Genomic DNA, 20151 nt, shown 5'->3' on the forward strand with positions numbered 1-20151 from the left:
AAATCAAAACAACACTAAGATATCACCTCATACCCGTTAGAATGGCTATAATCACCAAGCCAAAAAATAACAAATATTGGAGAGGATGTGGAGAAACAGGAACTCTCATACACAGCTGGTGGGAATGCAAACTGGTACAGCCTCTATGGAAAACAGTATGGAGATTCCTCAAAAAAGTTAAAAATAGAAATAACCTATGATCCAGCTATCTCCCTACTGGGAATCTATCCAACAAACCTGAAATCAACAATCCAAAGAGGCTTATGCACCTCTATGTTCATTGCAGCATTATTCACTATAGCCAAGAAGTGGAAGTAACCCAAGTGTCCCTCAACTGATGATTGGATCAAGAAGATATGGTATATATACACAATGGAATACTACTTAGCCATAAAAAAAGACAAAATCGTCTCATTTGCAACAACATGGATGGACCTGGAGGGTATTATGTTAAGTGAAATAAGCCAGAAAGAGAAAGACAAACACCATATGATCTCACTCATATGTGGAATATAAACCAATACATGGACAGAGAAAACTGTATTGTGGTTACCAGGAGCAATGGGGGTAGGGAGTGGGCACAAGGGGTGAAAGGAGACATGTATATGGTGATTGACAAACAAAAATATACAACCAAAATTTCACAATGTTATAAACTATTAAGACCTCAATAGAAAAAAAAGTACCATGTGCTACACAAATTAATTTTCTTATATAAAGACTAGATATATAAAATCTGCCTGGACTTCAATAACGCTTTTAGTCTGAGCAACAAGATAGGAATGTGTGATATAAACCATGCCACTCTAAGCATAGTGATGACTCAGGCATTTTACTGGGATTATCTATATCTATATATCTCAGAAATAATTATTTAAGAGACTTCTGTGTAAGGTTTAGAATCATACCCCTGTCCCCTATTGCAATTTGACAGTCTCCTAACCAAACAGCCAGTAAGATGGAGGTTAAATTATCTTATTATAGATTTAACTGAATTGGAGAGCCCAGCTTGGTGCATAGACAAATTGGCTCCTAATACCTTCACCACTGATTGAATTTATCACCAGGACTATAGGCTGCTACCCTACCATCGCCCTGTTGGAGGCTGAGCCTGCCATGATATACTTCACTTATGACAGCTAGCTAAAGGGAGGACCATGAATGCTCAGTTCCTTTCCTCAATTCACCAATCAGATAGTCATTCCCGCTCTCTTGGGGAGGATCGACTGAACAAAGATGTTTGGAAAACCACTTTTCCTAACTCTGTGCCTCAGAAAGGGCAGACACTCCTATGTCTGACCATAGAAAGAGTACTAGCGGACAAAAGAGCAGTAGTTCTCACTAACACGACCCCCAATTATACAAATATATAATCTATGTAATCAATCCTTTCTGAATACTGAGAAATTTGAGGGTAAACATTACATTTTCAGGTAATAGCATGAAAGTTGATGCCTCAGAAAATGATATAATTCAGAGTGAGTTTAATCAAAGAAATCTACTCTTTCAAAATGAAGAAAGGGGGCCAGCCCCGTGGCTTAGGGGTTAAGTGCGCGTGCTCCGCCGCTGGCAGCCCGGGTTCGGATCCCGGGCGCGCACCGAAGCACCGCTTCTCTGGCCATGCTGAGGCCATGTCCCACATACAGCAACTAGAAGGATGTGCAGCTATGACATACAACTATCTACTGGGGCTTTGGGGGAAAAAAATAAATAAACAAATAAAATTTAAAAAAAAAAATGAAGAAGGGGAGTCATAGAGGGCAAAATACCCAGAAAAAGGATAACGTTAGACATATTAGAAATGTGTTAATATTTGAACATATTAACATTATATTAGAAATGTGTTAACAGGAATAATATATGTAAAATAAGTATACAGTCACACACCGCGTAACAACGTTTCAGTCAACAAGGGACCACATATATGACGGTGGTCCCATAAGATTAGTACTCTATAGCCTAGGTGTGGAGTAGGCTATACCATGTAGGTTTGTGTAAGTACACTCTATGATGTTCGCACAACGACGAAATCACCTAAGGATGCATTTCTCAGAACATATGCCCGTCATTAAGTGATACATGACTGTTTTGAGGATTCTTCCAATTCATAAGACAGTATTATATTCATTTTTGACAAATAGGTATAAAAGAAGACATGGAAAAAATAGAAAGTTTTCATAGAAGATCAACCAAAACAAAGGATAAAATGCAGGCAATGTTAAACACTAGACAGAGCACATGTGTCCTTTGAAACACACAGATCTGGGTTGCAATATTAGTCCTATGACATATTAGTTGCAGGGCCTTAACCATGCTAGTTGACCTCCCCAGTCTACTTGCCTTGTCTGTGAAATGAGAGCAACATCATGTGGGTGTTGTGACAGAATACATCACATCATGCCTGGCCTATGGTAACCTCTCGAACTCAATAGTTTCCTCACTCCCTGGGAAACATATTATTGAAAAATAGAGCCTGAAAGAAATAAATTAATTTGTTTTGAATGAAAAGAGGTGACTTAGCCTGCCTTTCCTTCTGGTAAACAGTCTCTTAATACCCTGAATACTCTTAATACCCTGAAGAGCCTGAGCTGGAAGAAATAGCTTTAAATTGCATCAATTTTCTTCTTGACTTCCTGGGAATATAATATTGGAATAGGGTCTAGTCCTAGAGTGTCCCAACCAGGAAATCATGCAAAATAGTCATAAATATGTATCTAAATGATTTGAGAATAACCCAGTCTAATCTCGTCTGCAAGAATTTTAATCACACATGCGTTCTACTTGATTATACAGACTATATCCCATCCATTTATCTTGAAACTGAACTGCCCCAAATATTTTCTGAAATATATTTGTCAATTTAATGTATTATTCATATTAATTCCTAATAAATATTTATCTCTATAGCTTTTACAACTGGGACAGTCATATTGCTGTTTGGAATTCAACTCCCAATTATCAAGTGATTGCTGATAATCCAGAAGGCTTACTTTTCAAATACCAGAGAGACAGAAAAATTCTCAATGTGGACCCAAAGGCAAGTCTAGTTTTACATTTATATATCTCTCCAAATTTTATTGTATTTCTATCAGTATTCAAAAATCTATTAAATATTTGACACACTTAAGTTTTTAAATCTAGAAATGAAAAACTAGGTTGAAACTTAGAGTATGTCCTATTAAAGAAAAAACTACAAAACAATAAATTGTCAGAAATCAATAAGGAAGAGTTTGGGAGGAATTTAAATAGAATTTACAAGTAGGAAGACTACTCCATACCTAGTAGCAGAATTAGATCAGGGAGCTAGTGGACAATGCATTTGTTTGCTCTGATCCTGGGGATGTTCAGTCACTTCTTGCTCTAAATGGGGAGATGAGTCATTTAGGGAAGGGAGACCCTCACCTCACATACGTACCCAGAATTCTAATATCCCTTTTTATATGTGACTAACACTGAACAGTATGGCCTTTCGTGTATTTCGAAGTGTTAACTTAGAAAATACATTTTCTTTAAATATTTTAAAGACATGTCCCATGATATTTTGAATTTGTTCAAGGACAAATATTTATATTTTACATATTTTCAAAGACTGCATTGAGTCATGATTTTTTTAATCTTGACTTGTCATATGTTTGGGGGTGAAGGTTAAAACTTTACTTAAAATCATATGAGTTGCACAGGTTTTTTTTTTTTAACTTTTGAAAAATTCGTTACTCACATGACAGCATCAATCTAAAATTCAAAGTCAAGAGCAATATTCCTTCATAGTGAAAGGATAGGAATTGTGTGCTATGCCTGGGATAGGGGCAAGGATGGACCAAAAGAAAAGGGGATTCTGGTTTCAAAAACTTTTTAGAGGGGCCGGCCCGGTGGCGCAAGCGGTTAAGTGCGCGTGCTCCGCTGCGGCGGCCCGGGGTTCGCTGGTTCGGATCCCGGGCGCGCACCGACGCACTGCTTGGTAAGCCATGCTGTGGCGGCGTCCCATATAAAGTGGAGGAAGATGGGCACCGATGTTAGCCCAGGGCTGTCTTCCTCAGCAAAAAAAAGAGGAGGATTGGCGGATGTTAGCTCAGGGCTGATCTCCTCACAAAAAGAAAAAAAAAACTTTTTAGAAATTCACAATCAAAAATCGAATGATTTTTGCTTCATATCCACTTGGTACAGTTCCTTGCTCATAAAAAGCGCTCAATAACTATGTGCTCAAAGAATGAAATTCTGTAGCAAGAAATGAATTATTGCCTGCAATCACATACAGCTCCAAATATCAGAAACCCCAAGACAGTGACTTAAACAGAACAGAAGCTTCTTTCTCTCCCATGTGTGAGTCTACATAGTGTCAGCCCAAAGTTGGAAGGGCAGCTACACAGTCATCTGGGCCAGGGTGGCCCTCATCCTCATGGGCCAAAATAGATGTCCAGCCAAAACAACCACATTCCAAACAGAAGTCATGGAGGAAGCTCAGAGGGTACAAAGGACATCCCTTTTAAGGAAGTTTCCGAAAAGCTACCACACAAATGTCCACTTATGTTTCATGGCAAAAGCCTAGTCATATGGCCATATCTAGCTACACAAAAGGCTGGGAGATGTAATCTTTTTTTTGCCCTTTTACTCTTTTCAACCTCCCCCCTTCCCACTTCCCCTCTAGTGACCACCAGTCTATTCTTTATAACTATGTGTTTGGTTGTTGTTGTTGTTTTTTATCTTCCACATATGAATGAAATCATATGGTATTTTGCTTTCTCTAGGAAAATGTAATCTTTATTCAGGTGGCCTTGAAACTCCTGAAAACAGGAGTTCTGGGAAAGGGAGAAGAGCAGTTTGGGTAGACAACTAGCAGTTTCTGACACAATGCTATCTCCTTCAAAAAACACTACTCTTGTTTTGGTCTCAGGTTTCTCAGTAGTAAAATGAAGGACTGGACCTGAAAATCTTTAGCGCCATATTCATTATGAATCCATGAATACCAGGGAAGTTTACAGCACAACTTTTCTCTAGTGATGCCTCTTTACTTATCCTAAACAGGCATCAAAATATTATCAGTTGAGGCAAAGTACAGAAAACTTAATAAACAGCATTCACAGAGTCTTTTCCTTTTAGAAGGCAAAACTATGCATAAAAGAAAAGATATAAAATTATTAATAGCTCCATTAAGATGTGTGAAACAAATATTTGAATATGTTTTGAATGACATCACACAAACTATTTTAGGGCTCTGTTTTACCTAATGGAATATAAATACTTCAAGAATGTATGTCGTGAATTATAGTTTTTATAGTCTTTATGGAATCGTTATTGAATGCAAACTATTACTTGAACATGGTTCAAATAACTTTAACTAAAACACTCACTTCCAAAATAATCAATCATGAGATTTCAAAGAATTAGCTAACAACACATAAAATATAACATTTTCCTCTTTTTTTCTGGAAGATTTTGATGATGATTCAAAAGATTCATGATTAGTCTGAAGGAAAGGTACTTCCAAATCCTGGAGAAAAAACAAGGATTTAGTTAATTGGTGATAAGAGTCAAGAATTACTGGGTGGACCACCTGAAATATTTGGATACTCATATTTATTTAAATTCTATTTGAATTTTATCTTTTTGAAGATAAAAATTAATAGCTGACTTGCTGGAAAAGAATGTTGGTCTCAGCACCAATAAATGAAATTCTAGGCCTTACTTTACTCCTAACTGACTGCATGGCCTTGAGAAATTCACTTAACCTCCCTGGGCTTTAATGTCACATCTAGAAGATGAGAGTGTTGTTGTTATTGTTGTTTTCTGATCTCCAGGGTCCCTCTACAGCCCCAGGTCCAACTCCCAGAGATTCTGACTGAACTGGGCCCAGAAGTACATATTTTCATAAACAAGCCAGTGTGATTGTGCTACAGATTGTCCATGAACCACAATTTGAGAAAACCTTCTCCATAAAGAGACAATAATCTCAAGAGATCTGGCACTCTGTTCTCAAACATAAGTATTCTCAAACAAAACAGAACACAAGTATTTTCATTTTTATGGACTAGATATAAAATTAGCATTTACATCTCCTACATATTTTCTTAACTTATTCACCCTCTCCAAAGAGTCATGACCCTTTTATATTTCATACATTCACAAGGCAGCTCTTACAGACCTACGGAAGAATTAAAAAACACGCTAAAATGTCAAGTTTTTAAAACTGCAAATGCACAATGATAAGAAATACATTTTTATACACAATATTTTTGTTAATAATTTTGCTCGAAATTCTTCCTAAGATGAGCACCTTCTTATAACTCCATAGTTAAGGTGCTCTAAAATATTATAAGAATAATACAACTCAACTCTCCTTTTCTTTTCCTTCAAGTACTCCTTTGAAATATTTTATGCTTAAAATTAAAGTCAAGATAAATGAAAGGAGGAGACAGTGATAAACAGGATGTATTTTCTTTGTACAACACAGCTGTAGACTCATTAATTCTGAAGCATGGTTCCCATGAAACTTAGCTGTTTGTGAATGGTAACAGTGGAAAAAAAGAAAATTGTGCAGGTCTTAGAACAAGTAATCTGAGTTCATTGGTTAAGAAATTCCAAATGCAATAAGAGTTTGGTTGCATTGAAAACAGGACCACTGGCTTCAACTTCCCTGCAGCTGTATAACATCTGGAACAAATAAGGCAAGTTTCTATTTTTGAGTGAAGAATGCTTGTCTGAGTGATTCACACCCATCAAAATGTTTCCAGTGTATTATCTTTAGAAGGATTGAGTGGAAGCACTTTGCACTCACTCCCCTACATTATCTGGACAAATGAAAAAAATAGGCATTTTTCTTCTGCTTTTAGGAAACATTAACCATAGGAGAGTTTGCTTTGAGTCTTAGCGTAACATAGTTGGTCTAAAACCTTCACGATCTACTAATGAGAGAGAGATTGTATAGAATAATTAAAATAGGAAAAATCTTCCTTTAGTTACACCAGCTTTTCTCTCCTCCCCTCTTCCATTCACTAAATGTGAGAGCTCATCACCTGGAAGCATGCCTGGTTAATAGATACTCAATAAATATTCATGGAATAAATGAGTGAATGAATGAGTCCCTCCAAACACACAAACATAATGCTACACTAATTAAGAGTTAAGGAGTGGATTATGTCACTGACACTTGATGTAGCAATGATAGCCAGAAAGGGTACAGCCACCCCACTCAATATTGATCCAAATAAGTCAGAAAAAAAAATTGCAGGAATTTATCAGTGGAAATAGCTAATACAGCCATAATTTTAGGTCTTGTAGAGTTTATGCAGAAATCTTTATTTTCTTATGTGCTTTCAAGTCTTCTTGTGCAGTTCCAGGAATATGTAATTTAAACCATCTCAAATTAAGACTGTTAAATTAGAACATGTTTTTGATTTATGAATAAATTGATTCAAACAGGTTACATTACTTGCGCAAGGTCACATAGTTCATTATTAGTAGAATCTAGCGATGGAGCTTAAATTTAAGTATTATGAGACACCACAGGGGATGTAAAGACGAGCAAGATTTCAACCTTTGCCCTTTACGTGCTTATGGTATTTTTAGGGACACAGGCATGTAAAAAACATAACTGCAGTGTAAGACAGAAAGTGATATGTTGCAAAAGAGCAATGCTTTGGGAATTCAGTGGAAGAAGAGACGGCTTTTGATCTGAGGCAGGAGCCAGTGGAGAGGGGATGGTGAGGGGACAGCATTGGGAATAACGTTAGGTGATAATGGAGGAGGTGATCATTCCACTGGACTTGAAGAATGATTAGGAATTGAGCTCATAGAGACAGAGAAGCAGGCAATACCAGGAATAAAGCCTATTAGCAAAGATAACAGTGAAGAGCATAAAACAGATAACAGAAAATTTAAATATCTCAATTTGGCTGCTGCACTGGCTTGAAGAAGGAGAGAGTGGGAATTAAGTTTGGAAAAGCCTTGAATGCAGGACTGATGAAGATCTTGGACTGGACTTGATAGGAAATGGGGATATATGCCAAGGCTTTTGTGCAGGGAAATAACAGGATGAAAGATATGTTTTAAGGAGATGACAGAGTATAGATTAGGACAGACTGGGGAGGAAAAACTGGAGAAGATGAGAGCATAACAATAAGGCAGGTGAAGAGCAAAGAGGACTAGAACTAGGGGTCCTGCTGTAGTTAGCAAGTTTCTGAGTTGATGTTTTTAACATTCCAACTACTGATCATATAGGTAAAGACCAAACTTAGAGTTGCATATCTATCTAGAAAAAGTGGTTGAGAGATCTCACTTCACCCCAACCTTGAGAAAAGAGAGAAAGAGAGAAGAATGGGAGACCAGTGCTGGATGAGAATAGAAAAAGGTGAGCTGGATGGATGTCAGTAAGTCTGTTGCCTCTTCATTCTTCCTTTCATCTTCCTCTTCCTCGTTTGATGTTTACTATGCACCTACTGGACACTGTGAGTTATAAAAAGTGAATCAGAAAGGTGAGTTTCTTGCCCTAAAAACTTTCCAGGTTAATTGGTGAGTAGGTGGGAAAATATAATATGCACAGAAATAACAAGCTAGAAGGTGACCTGAGAGGACAGAAAAAGCCCTATAAGAATTCAGAGGAGACAGAATTTACTTTGGACCTAAGGTATGCATTAAAAAATGAGTAATGGAGGTGAGAGCATCTGAACTGAATCTGAAGGATGGGTATGGTGAAGACACAGGGACTGGCGTAGAAGGGGTATTCTAAGCAGGAAGGAATATCACATTAAAGGAAGCACAGAGCACGGGGCTGCATGGGAGGGAGAGGACCTCTTTTTGATAGAAAGTGGTCCTCAGTACAGGCCTGACATCTGAATCACCCAGGAGGCTTTAAAATCTGTGAAGCCTGGCCTCATCTCCAGAGATTCTGGTTGAATTGGTCTGGGTGGAAGATAAGGGCATCTGTACGTTTCAAAAGCTCCCCAGGTGAGTTTAGCATGCAAAATCAGGGTTGAGACCCAGGTGCAGGAAGGAGAGTAATGGCAGAAAAGTTTTGAGAGAAAACTGAACTCCAACTGTGGAAGTCAAATCTAATGAGTTTTTGCCATTCTACACAGTTCAATGAGAATCTATACCATTTGTGTCATGACTTAGAATGAAAATTCCTAAGGGTGAAAATGCATAAGCCATTTTGAAAGGAGGTGATGTTATTTTTCTTTTGGCCATACTTCATTGATACACAAAAGAAAATCAACTTATGAAAAATGTGAACTTCTATAAGACAGAGTCTCCTTTTTGTTACTTTGTTTAGTGTCTAAATAGAGTACACCTTGAATATAGTTGCTTGATAAATGGCTGATGATAAAACAAGCAAACAAAAAAATATGTTAAAAGATCTTAGAGATGCTGTGGTTCCTATTAGATGTAGGAAATTGATGAACCAAAAGACACTATTGTAGAACAAACCTTTCTGGATCCATCCTGAGTGTCCCAGAACTTGGAAGGCGTGTGCAGTGCAGACTGTGCGTTGATTTAGCAGGATGCCTCTCTTTTCTCTTTACATATCAATACTCCTCACTGTACATCAGGAGCCCTCCTGTTCAGACTTGTCTTTTTGAAAATTACGATTGCTCAGACATGAAAACGTGTTACTTTGGAATGCAAAATGTTATCACAAGAGCCCTTTATCAACATCCAACCTACTATGGCTTGATTAAGAGCAATTTCTGTCAATTCAGTAAATATTTCCTCTTCCTCTCTCCTCGCACTAGTCAGTCATGAGGCTCCATCCCTAGAGATTCAAACTGAATCGGTCTGTGGCGTGGCCCAGGAATCTGTATTTTTAATGTCTCCCCAGATGATCCTCAAGATTACCTGGATTTGACATCCACTGCTTTTCATACTAATTTTTTATTAGCTGTTGCTTCACCTTACTCTGTGTCCATAAAGTAATCAAACTTTGTTCCTCCAAAACAAATTTTAATTCAACAGTCTTAATTTTAAGTAGTTTAAATTACACATTCCTGAGACTGCACAAACTAGAATGTACAAACCATATACCAAAGACTTCTGGATAACCTCCGCAGTAATACGACTGACCGCATTAGATCCTTCCGCTGATAAATTGTTGCTATTTTTCCTCACTTACTTGGATCATTATAGAGTGGAGTTGGCAGTTCCCATTCTTGCTATCACTGCCTCATCAAGAATTACTTTGTCAGGTAGGTTTGTCCAGAGGCTCAGATGAAACAGTATGTGGGACAGAGACTTGTTAAGCATAAACTGAAGTGTGGGGCAGAGATTCTTTCTGGTTGTCTTACCATTGTGTCTCTAGTGCTAGCATATGGTAGGTGCTCAGTAAACATCCGTGGAATGAGTAAATTGAATATTAAATATTTGCTAAAGAAATGAATAGTAGGGCCAAAAATAATCTTGGAAACTTTTGAGGTTAACTTTAAAATATTTTAGGATCTTAGGCACTAGAAACACATGCAGAGCTAACACTATTTTTAGCTGAAAAATTACCAGAGTAATTGACTCTAGTGCTTTTCTCTCCTTGGTAGGTGAAGTAACCCTGGGGGTTCTTTGCTGATCCTGGGTGTCCAGGGCAATGGCGATGCGTTAGGTCCATGGGTGAATGAGAAAAGCAATTATTTTATTATTTTTTAAAATAAATGTGTAGTCATTATTGAATATTATACCCACGCAAAAAAAAAGCCAAAGTCCACTTTCTTTTTCTATGAGCAAAAGAATATCTAGGTGAACAAAGTTTAAAAGTAAAAGTAACTTAACCAATAAAAACACGTTTTTGCCTTTTCGTGGGTATTTTGTTGTTTTAATTTAGGGGAAGATTCCAGCAGTACCTTCTCACAGCTCCTCTCCTCTGTTCTGTTTCTCCCAAGCGACCCCCCACTAAGCACTTGTTACTATTAGTAGGAAAGGTGTTAATTGCCCTCTTAGCGCTGTCTTCCAATTCATTGACTGGTCTTCATTTTCCTTGCCACGCAGGCGTTTTAATCAGACGGAGCCTGTCACAGGTTTGAAATTGCTCTTCTCAAAATGGCGGCACATAACCTTCCTATGTCCTTTCCGCGGACGGTTCAAATTTAATCTGTGGAAGCTCCACCCACCCAGTGAAGGTCCTCAATTTTACAATCTGCCTTTTTACAGGGCCCAGGTATATTTTCTATTGGACATTAAAAAAAAAAAAAAATACTGAATAGAATAGTTTAAGCCAGGCTGTGGATTCTTCAAAGTCTCCAACAGTGTTCCCTGAAACTCCATGCAAACTTGAATTCATGGGGCAGGGGACACTTTCCTTTTGGGCTCCTCAATTTTCCTCTGAGGCCTCTTGTAAACGTTACATTTTAACTGTGGCGCAGTCACAGTGATTAAGCAAAGCTGAGACTTTGCCAACTTTCTGGTTTTGCTGCCCAAATTACTGAATGTTTGGTTGATTATAGCCCTAAAACGCTCACATACTAAGAAGGTTTTAAAACCTCTTTTCCCCTGGGCAATCACCTGGTATACCTGAACTGAAAGCCCACCACATATAAATTAGGTATTTATTCAACTAACTGCTGCTAAAATCAATGGCCTTGAGGAATACATTAAAAATTATATAACAGAGCTTGGCTTTTATGAATTAAAACTCCTAAAACTTAAATGCTATGCCCTCCTCTTGACCTGGAAAACTGATTTTAATTTTATACGCAGTATTATGGAACAACCCCTAGAGATAAGCACATTGTCGTGAAGTGTCCAGTGTATGAACTCATATATAAAGCGTAGCACAGCAAAGATGGGCTGGAGGAAATAAAAAAATTAAATATATAATTTTGAATTATTATATGTATATCAATGCTTAGTAATAAGAGAGTATAAATGATAACTCTTCACCATCCAAGTTGAATATCTGCAGTGAAAAGAAAAGTGCATATCCCAATAAAACATGCATGACAAAGCAAAATTGCTGTTTTAAGCTTCTAATTAGAAGGGCAGCCTAATCAAATATTATGCCAAAGGAAATGGTCCCTGTTATAGGCTAGGGAGATGAGAATGGAGAAATTTGAGGAAGAGAAATTCATGCTTACTTTTACCCAAATTCATGCTCACTTTTTCACAAAATTTACTGTTGCGAATCAGGACAAGGAATATGGGAAAGAGTGGAAGGTTAGTTTCCTGGCTGAATGAAATGATTGAATTAAAACAAAATAATTGTTTCCTTCGTGATTTCAAACAACTGATAACTAATGACAAAGAAGCAGGCACCAGAAAACACATGAGTCAGGCATGGAGTCGTTGCAAGTGCAAGACCCCAGTTAAGGGATTATTTCTAATGCAAAGAGAGCGTGATTTCTTTTGGGTCTCAACGATTGAACTAGTCAACTCCTATGACTCTTCTTAACCATGCACCACCACAGCAGATGCTTACAATTTCTGAGTTTTCTAAGTGCCGAATTTTCTCAACCAACTGCATTGTTTCTTGTTTTTGTTGTGTATGTGAGATTGTTTTTAGCACTCTTGTTATCTACTGTTAAGGAGTAATTATTATTATTATTATTATTATTATTTTTGGTGAGGAAGATTAGACCTAAGCTAACATCTGTTGCCAATCCTCCTCTTTTTGCTGAGGAAGATTGGCCCTGGGCTAACATCTGTGCCCATCTTCCTCTACTTTATATGTGGGATGTCTGCCACAGCATGGCTTGATGAGCCATGATCCGAACCTGCAAACTCCAGGCTGCTAAAGCAGAGTGTGTAAACTCCTTAAGGGGCGTGAACAGGGCTGGCCCGTTAAGGAATAATTTTTAAAAGAAGGTAGAATCATGATTCTCATATAGACATAAAATGAACATGTGTCAAAGATTTTTAACTCATTAATTAATGGGGGACCAGTTACAATTAGTTCAAAGAATTCAGAGCAGAGACATATAAAGGGAATAAGAAATTCTGAAGTGAATTTACAAATAGATGCAAAACTGGTCTATCAAAATCAATGCAAAAATAAGTTGCATACCATCGAATGCAATTACTTTCCATTTATACAGACAAGAATTATTTGCATTATTATCAGATTTCTACAACTCACAGAGTTGTAATATCAACCAAAGATGAGAAAAGCTGGATGAGTGAGTAGTCAAGATAGCCACTATTTGATTTTTGCCCATTTCATAGTCGCTCACAGTTTTCCCTGACAGTCTCCTCCCCTCTGTTTATCATAACAATTTCAAAGAAAGATTATCCTTATAAAATAAGGCTGGCCTCATTATTTTGCCTGATTATTTACATAGATGTAGTAGAAGTGTTATTTTACCATATGGACACCTTAAGTATCCTTTGTAAATTCAAAAACCATAGAATTTTGAACAAATAATAAATTAAATTGTGCCTGGAAGTTTTCATAAGGAGTCTCAAATTGGATTTTTAAAAGCCTCCATTATTTGTTGACCTGAGGCTAGGAAACCAAGCCAAAGAAATACTCTCTACCATATTTCACCTGAAATACCTAAAATTTGGGTAAATTTCTTTCTTCTCAGTGTCCCCAAATATCCTCAGATTATTTATGTATAATATATAATATTCTTGATTTTTTAAGCCAAGAAATAGGCCAGCGCTTTCTTAGCATTGCTTCTATAAGTGAGGTCAAACTTAATCTCTAAAGAGTAGCTGTTCCTACTTGATTAAATGAGCATCATTTTCAAATATGACATTCCAGGAAAGGCCTTGGTTTTACAATTTGTACAATTACATTCTGGTAAAAAAGATGACAGCTTCTTATTGAACCTTTGCAAATAGCTAAGCGGCCATGGAAAGTAAGGAGACTTACTATAAATTTCTGAATCCTAGAGGAAAGAAGTGGGAATCAGATATCATTTAAAAAGGTTTCAGGGCCAGGCTGGTGGCACAGTGGTTAAGTTCACATGCTCCACTTCAGCAGCCTGGGGTTTGCAGGTTTGGATCCTGGGTGAGGACCTATGCACCACTCAAAAATATCAATAATATTCCAGAATTTTGGAATATCAACAATATTCCACTGGATCTTGGGTTAGCTGTCATATGCAGTCCTCTCATTTGGCCTAAAACAGATCCTGTAAATCCTAACTCAGTCCACTCGTGCTGTAGTCTGAAAGTTATCTAATCTATGTCAGCTCAGCTTTGAAGTGTCAATAATTGAAGTACCTGGTATAGTCCTTGTCCACAAGATTCTGAGACTATTCTTCTCTGTTGAAAACACAAATTCTTACCTGTAACCTAAAAAAGAGACTTCAGAGAAGCCCCAGAGTAAAACAATACTATCTGTAGATGATAGGGACTTAAAATGGCTATGAGTGATTTATTACTAATAATTTTCAAATGTGAACAGTCTAATGAGGGTTCATAATAAGAATACTGCAACAGACAAGGAAGTTTAGTTCTTTTTGCGGCGTGCAAAACAAAGATAATAAAGCCATTCCCTGCCCCCACCCCCAAAATTAGACAAACCGTCAAATGATAATGATTAAATTTATTTTAAAAGAAGTCTGCAAATGCTATATCTGACTCAAGAAATGGATGAAAAAAATTTTATAGAGCAAAAAATTCTTGAGATAGGACTTAAAATAATCCTGAGATGTAATTGTTTATATCAAGAATATCAAGAGGTTTAGTAACTCTGCAGTAAGGCCTAAACATTTGTATTTTTAAAAACAGTAGCTGAAATTATGACTGATAACATTATTCTGCTGTTGCCAGAACTCTGATAAATATAGGAAAATCTGATGGAAATAATGCCAAGAGTTGCAGTCAGTGTTTTCCCTGAGGGTAAAACCATATTATAAACAGCAAGGGCAATGACATAACTCTAGGGACTTCTCATAAAGCATACAAAATTTCTGAAATATTTATGTTAATAATATTATACCTATACAAATTTACCTAGGTAAGGCTGAGTACCTCTTCTGATTTGACAACTGTTCTCATAGATTCTAGACACAAACCTAATTATTCCCAGCACCTCTTTTCAAAGGTGAAAGAATAAATCTTTGTGATTTTTCCAGGGGCCCTCTGGGAAATCTCAAAGGTGGTTTTAGGCGTAAAAGGTATCATGAAAGTTGTATTTAATTTTTTCTGTACTTAGGATCCAATTATGGAAAGGCAAAAATAAAGAAAAATTGTCAGAGGATAGAATCAGGGTGCTAGAGAAATAACACTGGGTTAACTATTTAATTAAATAAACATATAAAACAATAAAATGTTTAAAATGAAACATAGACTAGAATGGCTATAATCACCAAGACAAAAAACAACAAATGTTGGAGAAGATGTGGAGAAACAGGAACTCTCATACACAGCTGGTGGGAATGCGAACTGGTGCAGCCTCTATGGAAAACAGTATGGAGACTCCTCAAAGAATTGAAAATAGAAATACCCTATGATCCAGCTATCCCACTACTGGGAATCTATCCAACGAATCTGAAATTAACAATCCAAAGAGGCTTATGCACCCCTATGTTCATTGCAGCATTATTCACATAGCCAAGAAGTGGAAGCAACCTAAATGTCCCTCGACTGATGATTGGATCAAGAAGATGTGATATATATATATGATGGAATACTACTCAGCCATAAAAAAAGACAAAATTGTCCCATTTGCAACAACATGGGTGGGCCTGGAGGGTATTATGTTAAGTGAAATAAGCCAGAAAGAGAAAGACAAACACTGTATGATCTCACTCATATGTGGAATATAAACCAACACATGGACAGAGAAAACTATATTGTGGTTACCAGGGGCAATGGAGGTAGGGGTGGGCACAAGGGGTGAAGGGAGACATATATATGGTGATGGACAAACAAAAATGTACAACCCAAAATTTCACAATGTTACAAACTATTAAAACATAAAAAAAAAAAAAAAGAAACATAGACGTTAACATGATTGTAAAAATCTTTAGTTCTTTATGTGAGGAATCTTAGTTCTTTGCTTTCTTTTATTTTTTATTATTTTTTTCTTTTTCTTAATCAAGGATGTAATAAATCCAACATAAAGCACAGGAAATTATTCTTATAAGACATAGAATATTTGCTACCTAGACAGATTACATGGAAGGTTAAGGAAAAAAAGGAAAGAAAGAGAAGCTTTTCATGTAGCAGGCAAAGGAATTAACCGCTAAGCCAAGAGAGCAAGCCCATTAAGATGGGGCAAACTTTACTGAAATTTTAGCACATTTCATCGCTTCTTTTTAGACTCAAGTACCATAAACCAAGGCAAGTAAAATTTACTTTCAAATTTGCCCTTCATTTTGCTTTTTTATATCACAGCAATTCTCAGGGGATTCATGAGCTCAAAATAATTTTTATGTTACTACTAAGATGTTATTTGTGTTAACATTTCAATGCATGTTCATCATTGCTCTGGTCAAATGAATCAATAAGTATTTAAAAATTTCTCAATTTCAACTTCCAATATGGTAAATATTGATAGTTATAACCTACATGAAAGTTCTTTGGGGTCCTCAGAAGGTCCCAAGATTGTACAGGGGTTCTGAGAAGAAACAAAAACAAAGGCCTGAAAAACACTACTATATATATATATATATATATATATATATATATATATATATATATAACCACTTCTATAAAACCTCCATTATAGGACAAAACTACTTTCTCTTTGGAACACAAAAGCACATAGACAGTGGTATTAGTCTGTCTCTGTTACTCATAGTAATCTCAACCATTCATATTAATTCTGATTTTTAACCAGAGTAACTCCTATTTCATAGAGAAAACTAGAGGTAGATAATTCACAACTGTCTGTGTTCCAAAAGCATTTTAACAGTCTAGCAAAGCTTATATTGCAACTTTCTACAGCCACAGACATATCTTTCTTTTTTTTTCTTTGCAGGGGAAGATTCACCCTAAGCTAACATCTATTGCCAGTCTTCCTCCTTTTTTCTTCCTTTTTATCCCTGCGCAAAGCCCCAGTACATAGTTGTGTATAATTGTATGTTCTTCTGGTTCTTCTCTGTGAGCCACTGCCACAGCATGGCTGCTTACAGATAAGTGGTGTGCTTCCACACCCCGGGAACCGAACCCAGGCCTCCAAAGTGGAGCACGCTTAACTTGAACCACTAGGCCATCAGGCTCACACATACCTTTTTAAAGAGACAGAATGAACACATTAACATGACCCAAAGATAGGAACTTTCCATGGGATATAAGCAAAAGAATATAATCTTAAAATTATGCCTAATAATTAGGCATCAGATTTTCAGTAGTCTTAGTTAGAAATTATCTAGATATCAAATGAATATTCATTATACAATTCAACTTAATAGTAGTCTAAGGCTTTATGTTACCTAAAGATCTTGGGAATTATATTCAGGCTGACATACTAAAAAACATAATTACTGTTGAAATAAAGTTGTCAGAATGATGACTTTATTTTGTTGAATACAGACTTACATTTTTCATTATCTTAAATATTGTATAGGAGTAATGTTAGCTTATTTGATTTGAATAAGTTTAAGAAAAGCAAACACAAGTAGAAAAAAATGTATGCTTGTATTATACCTAACACTGATAAATCAGAGAACAAGCTATTTGTATTAAAAACCAAAATTATTTCACTAGTCTGATTTATCAAAAATTTACCTTAATTACATAAACTTAAATTTTCAAAACATTTCTGAGTTTCTGTAAGAATAACTTTTTAAGTATAGCACATTTAAAGTATCAAAACTTTAATTTCCTCATTTTCTTGGAATTTTATGAATATTTGATTTATAAAAGAACTTATTTACATAAGAATTCTATAGGCCAGTCAGAACAGAGTTTCTTTAATTTAGGAGACTTTTTAATCTAATTTATTAGTTTTCTCCACAGGAAAATATTATATACTCATACAAAAAGACGTAAAGGTCTTTCCAAATTATAAGCATATATACACACAGACACATAGAGGGCTTATAGCTTCAGATCGACACATTAGCCACAGGTCAAAAGAAAACACAAAAAAATTATCAGTCCACACATCAAAACAGTTGTTCTCTTTCCTGGTGGGCAAGAGATTCTTAATTTGAGCTCAAAATAGACAAGTAGACAAATAAAGAAAATAAAATGCTAACAAATCAGATTCTCTGTTGTCTCTCACCCAAGAAAGAATAAATTTCTATAATCTATTAATCCATTTACATAGATCACAAAGGTTAGACTGTAAAACCAAATTCTGAATCATTACTGTCACCAATGGGGAACACTTTATTGACTGAAGTTTCCAAAAACAAAAACAAAACACAAAAATAGTAAGATGGAAAATATGTAAAGAGATAGAGGATCAGCAAAGTGAAAGTTCTGTTGCTACTGAGAATTTACCTCTTGGAGCCAAGAAAAGAAATGCCTGGGTTTAAGTCATCCATGAGATATAACACTCCTCCAACAATCCAGGTTACTCAGCCATCAGGTGAATTCTCTGGGCATTGCAGTGGAACTTCCAAAATGTTTACAAGATAATTTTTCTGAAAAGCATATAATCATGACTCTCATACAGATATGAAATGAATATGCCAAATACTTATTTTAATTTATTAATTATAGAGGGAACCAGTAAAATATTATAAGCAATTCAAAGGCAAATCCAAAGAGCAGAACATATATAGGGAACGAGAAAATTTGAAATTAATTTACAAACAGCTGCAAAGCAGGTCCCAACACAGAGCAATAATTAATTGCGTTCCGCTGGGCACAATTAATTTGCATCTTTGTAGACAAGAATATTTTGTGTTATTATCAGTTTTCTACAACTTAAATAGTTGTCAAATAGCACAAAAACAATGAAAAGCAGAAAAAACTTGGATGGGTGAGCCACTCAGGACACTTACTCTTTTTGTTTTACCCATTTCAAAGTCTTTACAGTTTTACTGACTCTATTTAATAAAAGACGGTTCCAATATATTCTTTCTTGCTCGGGAAAAGGCAATACCAAAGCTTCTCTAATCCCAGACCTAAATTTCTTATCATCTCTTCCTAAAGAAAAGAAGAGAGAACAAGTAGCACCACTCTTCTGTACATCAAATATAGAAAAGGCCTAATGACTAATATTTTCCAGTTGTAGTTAATGTCCAACTCTTTTAGTATCTCTCTCTTCTTTCTCATCAACACCACATTAGTGAATACTTGTTCCCATAGGAGCTCCCTAGGAGCCTAAAGGTATGATAGACTATCCTGAATAAAGGTAAAAGGAACAAATCTTTTTTCACAGATTATAATTTGAAGAGGGAAAAAAGCAGATCAAATAGTTTTTAAAGTGATAAGAAGCTTTTCATGAAACCCACAGACAGGTACTTCCACCAATCTGAATCAATTCCAAACTTGAAACATTTTATTTGACAAACTTGAAATCAAGATAGGATTCTTTTGCTTTATTAACCTGCAATCACGTGTCTTTGCAAAGCCTTTCACTAAGAATTTTGCAGTTAGTGACCCATGGGGTTCAGCAGAGTCTAGACAAGCACGAGCCTGGGACATTGCTTTGATGCTAGATATTTCCAGTAATGTCACAACCCAGGGCCTCAAAGCTCCTGATTGGAATTATCACCTTCTTAAGAATAAGAACCTGGGGGAAAACATGAAAACGTCTCCAGGGCCACAGCCTTTTTACTTTTGTTTGCTACAATATTGAAGCAAGAAGAAATTCATTTAATGCAAATTATTTGCGTGGGCTAGACTAACAATATCATTTATGTGTTTTAGGCTCAACCAGGTGACAACTCTACTAGAACCCCTATCCAGACAGAACTCTACATACAAGCTGTCATTTTTGATCACATTTCCAGAAGAAAGACTTAACTACCAACATGTTAGATGGTTCCCTGATGGTTTGCTAAATTTAAATGAATCCTGTAACCAAAAGCAAATTAGAATAATAAATAAGTCCTATAGCTGGAAGGCAAATTAGAATAATAAAATTTAATAAAGAAATTAGAAAGAAAACCATAATCTTGACTGTCTTTTTGTGGCACAGAGCCTCTTAATCTGATTTGAGGTTTTTCTAATTTTTTCCCCCTAAACACTGAAGCTGATTGCAACAGTTCATGGGAGAAAATCGTGTTGCCTCTTCAAAAATACAGTAATTAGTGACTTATTTTGTAGCTCAGATTTTCCAAAACAAAAATTTTCCAAGTCCTGCTGTTGACAAATATAATGGACTCGTGA

At 36.2% G+C, this 20151-nt stretch overlaps 1 protein-coding gene across 4 annotated transcripts in view; it reads left to right on the plus strand.

The window, feature by feature from the left end:
- Window positions 1-19925, plus strand: part of CFAP299 (cilia and flagella associated protein 299) — a 560265-nt gene extending 540340 nt beyond the window's left edge. For 3 of the 4 annotated variants that reach the window (XM_058547350.1, XM_058547347.1, XM_058547348.1), the window contains exons 5-6: window positions 2908-3037; window positions 19690-19844. In XM_058547350.1, the coding sequence (XP_058403333.1) occupies window positions 2908-3037; window positions 19690-19785 (226 nt within the window). In that variant the 3' untranslated portion in view covers window positions 19786-19844. Of the gene's footprint in view, window positions 1-2907; window positions 3038-19689 lie in introns of all 4 variants that reach the window. The other variant, XM_058547349.1, reaches the window with a different exon arrangement.
- Window positions 19926-20151: the final 226 nt, after the last annotated feature.

The sequence above is a fragment of the Diceros bicornis genome, chromosome 8 (genome assembly GCF_020826845.1).
Source record: "Diceros bicornis minor isolate mBicDic1 chromosome 8, mDicBic1.mat.cur, whole genome shotgun sequence".
In the NCBI taxonomy this organism is placed as follows: Eukaryota; Metazoa; Chordata; class Mammalia; order Perissodactyla; family Rhinocerotidae; genus Diceros; species Diceros bicornis.